The 5000-nt window shown below is 41.0% G+C and overlaps 1 protein-coding gene across 2 annotated transcripts in view; it reads left to right on the top strand.

The window, feature by feature from the left end:
- The first annotated feature begins 529 nt into the window (after nucleotides 1–529).
- The window catches only part of LOC125035030 (actin-interacting protein 1-like), an 18541-nt gene continuing 14070 nt past the window's right edge, over nucleotides 530–5000 (top strand). For both annotated transcript variants that reach the window (XM_047627091.1, XM_047627092.1), the window contains exon 1: nucleotides 530–652. In XM_047627091.1, coding sequence (XP_047483047.1) covers nucleotides 637–652 — 16 coding nt within the window. In that variant the 5' untranslated portion in view covers nucleotides 530–636. The remainder of the gene's footprint in view (nucleotides 653–5000) is intronic.

The following is a 5000-nucleotide window of genomic DNA, read 5'->3' as shown; positions in this document are numbered from 1 at the left end:
AGATATGTGTATACGAATGAAGAAACACTTCAGATTCCGTGAATGATGCGCACAATAAGACATAAATGAGAAAAATATAACTGAAAGGCAGTCGTAAATAAATTAAATATTTTCAGTTCCGTTGAACCGCGACAACAATTACACAGTTGACGCCCATATACGGAATTGGTATTTACGTGAAAAGGGCGAAAGTTAAGAGGAGGTGACCTTGAATATATCAAAGAGTAGGTTGTAACGGTGAGATACAAAGCCACAGATATTGATGAAAAGGTTTAAAATGGGAGAAATATAATAGAAAACATCTTCAACATTTTCCCATTTTCTCTCAAACGTTTCCTTACTCGTCTTCTGCTTGCGTCCGAAACCTTGATTTTTCCTAACACACTTCCTCGATGAAGGGTTTGATATGAAGCTTTCACAATGATACAGATAGTAACAGACACTCTATTCATAAAGAAAACAGCCATAAATGGACATTGAGAAATCTATCATTGCATGTAAAGAAGCGAGATAAGAGCAGAAGATAAGGAGATAAAAGCCGAGCGCGCGGATCGGGAGGCGTTTTCCTTATATGGTCATGGTGGCTGGCTGGTCGGCGCTTTTAGTGAGACGTGTTGAGTGCCGGTCCTTCGAAAAATGTCTTATAACAACCGTAAGTAGGAGATTTGCGATTTATTTCGACGACGGGACGGGAGATTAATCCCCGGAGCGCGTGCTGGGCTGCGGGAAATAAGCGATGAAGGGTTATATTCGAGGGTAAATGTCAGTGATGTGGGCGGTGGCTGAGATGCGGCCAAAGGGGACTTGCATGGCTGGGACAACTTCCTCTTATTATTCCCTTTTTTCTGGAGCTTCATTCACTTCCGTTTCGCTCTCTCTGTGGCTGTCCCTTCCCCTCCGTTTCCCCTGCGCTCGAAATACGGGGAGGCTTGATGGTGAAGGGGAAAGAGATTTTTTTTGTTGTAAATTTGGGTTGATAGGCCTAGAAATGGGGACGTAAGTTTTCACTATTTTTAGGTTTCATTGTTGACTCGCTTAATGAATCCTGCTTAATTGTACCAGAATAATTGCATGGTTTGTGGTAACTTTAGTCGAGTCTTGCCTGTGGTGCTATATTTATCTTCTCTTTCTCCATGAGTCATTATCTTTTCAAATTTTTCTTCAAGATAATCGTTTTGAATGATAACCAGATATGCAAATTATATGGAAAGGATGATATGATTTAGTACTGTAATGATGCCTATTGGATCTGTGTGCATTCATGTTGGTGTACATAACTTTGAAAATAAACTTTCCAAGTTATTACTAATTTGAAACCAAATTTTATTCATCCAGTTGCCATACTGTCACCATTACCAATTTATCTGTGAAGTGTTACGTTATTTCAAACCGGGGATTTATCAGTCATCGGCATGACCATGACTTCTCGCAGTGAATAGAACAAACCATCTTTTTCTTTGTCATATCAACAGAATCGGTCCGTCACCTGTCAGGTGTTTGTCAGACTAACTGTGTCATCTCCCCCCCCCTTGCTATCCCCCCCCCTAATCTCCTCGTGGATCTATTCCCTATCCCCTCCCTCGTTTCTTGCCATTTTCTATTACTCTTTCATATAACCAGTATTAATTTAATGCGAGTTTTGGTGTGTGTGTGTGTGTGTGTGTGTGTGTGTGTGTGTGTGTGTGTGTGTGTGTGTGTGTGTGTGTGTGTGTGTGTGTGTGTGTGTGATTATTTGTCTGTGTATATAGTTTTGTATGTATATGTGGATATGATAGTATGCACAAGTAATTTGTTTTTATGGATATGAATTTATGTATATACAGGTTTATTTTAGGTCAGTAACTTGTATGTGTATGAATGATTAGCTACACATATTCATATACATATACACATACATATACAATTACACATACACATACATATACAATTACACCTACACATACATATACAATTACACACATACTCATACATGTACACACATACTCATACATGTACACACATACTCATACATGTACACACATACTCATACATGTACACACATACTCATACATGTACACACACACACACACACACACACGTACACACACATGTACACACACACGTACACACACACATACACACGTGTACACACACACACACGTGTACACACACATGTGTACACACACACACACGTGTACACACACACACGTGTACACACACACACACACACACACACACACACACACACACACACACACACACACACACACACACACACACACACACACACACACACACACCTGCCTATCCACTAAAAATTTCCTCTATCTGCCTACCTGTCTACTTCTACTTGCCTGCCTGCCTGCCTGCCTACCTACCTACCTACCTACCTACCTACCTACCTACCTACCTACCTACCTACCTGTCTAACTGCACCTACCTGTCTAACTGCACCTACCTGTCTACTTTTACCTCCATACCTACGTGTCTGTCTATCTGCATACATATCTACCTGCATCCACTATCTATATACATATCTTTACCTACATAGTTACCCTGTGCCTACCTATCTATCTATCTATCTATCTGTCTATCTATCTATCTATCTGCCTACATGTCTACCTCTAGCCATCAACCTATATACATATGTTTACCTACATATCTACCCTGTGCCTACCTATCTATCTATCCATCTGACTGCCTACCTACATATCTGCCAGTACACATCTACCTCTATATATATATATATATAAATCAATACCTACTTATCTATTCTGTACCCATTTGTCTGTCTATATGCCTACATGTCTACCTGTACCTATATACTTATTTTCCTATCTTTACCTATTTATCTACCCTACATATCTACCAACCCCTTTCTTCTTCTTCTTCTTCTTCTTCTTCTTCTTCTTCTTCTTCTTCTTCTTCTTCTTCTTCTTCTTCTTCTTCTTCTTCTTCTTCTTCTTCTTCTTCTTCTTCTTCTTCTTCTTCTTCTTCTTCTTCTTCTTCTTCTTCTTCTTCTTCTTCTTCTTCTTCTTCTTCTTCTTCTTCTTCTTCTTCTTCTTCTTCTTCTTCTTCTTCTTCTTCTTCTTCTTCTTCTTCTTCTTCTTCTTCTTCTTCTTCTTCTTCTTCTTCTTCTTCTTCCCCCCCCCTTATTCCTCTCCCTCTCTCCATTTCTCCTCTTCATTCAACCCTAAGATCAAACACAGCAATATCATATCAGAGAAATTGTCCTTTTTCAGTGCATTTGTAGCACAGAGGAACATGTTTCCATGGGCTTAGCAAGAGAAAGTTTATGAGTCATACAAAGCTCCCAGTGAGTCAAGGCACAGAACTGTTCAATAGCGCTCACACCTTCTGCTTTGAAAAGTGCTCCAAGAATGTTCATGCTCAATAGTAGATAATTTGTTAGGATTGGCAAAATATTTACAGATGGCCAGCTTAGGAACAGGCTAAGGGCAGAGATGCATGAGAGTAATCTTTTTGCTTAAAAGCTTTGAGTGGGTTTTGTTTTATTTTCATTTATACATTTTTGGGGGTATTTATTTATTTATTTATTCACTTGGTAGTTCAGTTTTTGTCTAGCTATGGCATGGGTACATTACAGTGTGCCAAATGGAGATAGGGTTAGTGACACTTAGCTGAAAATAGAAACACTTGAAAATATATTTAAAAAAAAAGGAGAGAGAGAGAGAGGTGGGGAGGGTTTCAAAGGACAAACAAATATGTTCATTCAGCTGATATTCTCATATTGCTTAACATCTCTCTCAAAGACATTACATCTGACGCCCAATCAGAATGAGGAAATGTCAGTTTGTTATGACCTAAGTGACATTTATTGCTCCTGACAAGCAGCTGATATCGAGAGAGGAAACCCTACCCTCGCTCTTGCTCTTGGCAGGTGTTTACTTCCGGCTGGGGATTCACAGCAAAATGAGCATTTCGACTAATGCAAAAGGCATATTTTTCTTGTGTATGGCAGTGTTGGTTGGCAGTGTGTTGCTGGCAAATGTCCAGTGTGGATTCTCATATTAAGATCTTGTAAACTCATATCTATGTTCTCCCACCAGTTCTCTCAGACTCCCAGATGGTTTTGTTAATTTGGGAAAACTTTCCTCGAGATTGCGATCAAACCTTTTCTGTTTTGCTTAATGAGGAAAATTGATTATAGTCGTGATAAAGGAATGAAGCATAATTAGTGCTTTTATTTTTCCTTTTCTTAATCTCCTTTCCATTTTGTTAGAGTTCAGTTTAGGGTTTAAGTATATCAGTATTTTTATAAAGGATTTATTTTTGATTGGAAGGATATTGTCATTGAGTAATTTCATTTTCATTTACCAGTTGTTTATAGAGATGCTTCCCCATCTTGCCCACTTTCTCCAGACATGATGTAACTTATTCACACATGCACGTGTACGCGCGTACACACACACACACACACACACACACACACACACACACACACACACACACACACACACACACACACACACACACACACACACATACACACCTGCCCCCATGTATCCACTCACCTGCCCCATGTATCTACACGCCCACCTGCAAATATCTGCACACACCCGTAAATATCCATACACTCACTCACAAACATCCACACGCCCACCCACAGACATCCACACGCCCACCCACAGACATCCACACACCCACTCACAGACATCCACACACCCACTCACAGACATCCACCCACAGACATCCACATGCCCACTCACAGACATCCACATGCCCACTCTCAGACATCCACATGCCCACTCACAGACATCCACACCCACTCACAGACATCTACACACCCACTCACAGACATCCACACCCACTCACAGACATCCACACACCCACTCACAGACATCCACACCCCCACTCACAGACATCCACACGCCCACTCACAGACATCCACACGCCCACTCACAGACATCCACACGCCCACCCACAGACATCCACACGCCCACCCACAGACATCCACACGCCCACCCACAGACACCCACACGCCCACCCACAGACACCCA

The sequence above is a fragment of the Penaeus chinensis genome, chromosome 19 (assembly GCF_019202785.1).
Source record: "Penaeus chinensis breed Huanghai No. 1 chromosome 19, ASM1920278v2, whole genome shotgun sequence".
Lineage (NCBI taxonomy): Eukaryota > Metazoa > Arthropoda > Malacostraca > Decapoda > Penaeidae > Penaeus > Penaeus chinensis.
The sequence above is the reverse complement of the archived record's forward strand: the minus strand, read 5'-3'. Positions and strand labels throughout refer to the sequence as shown.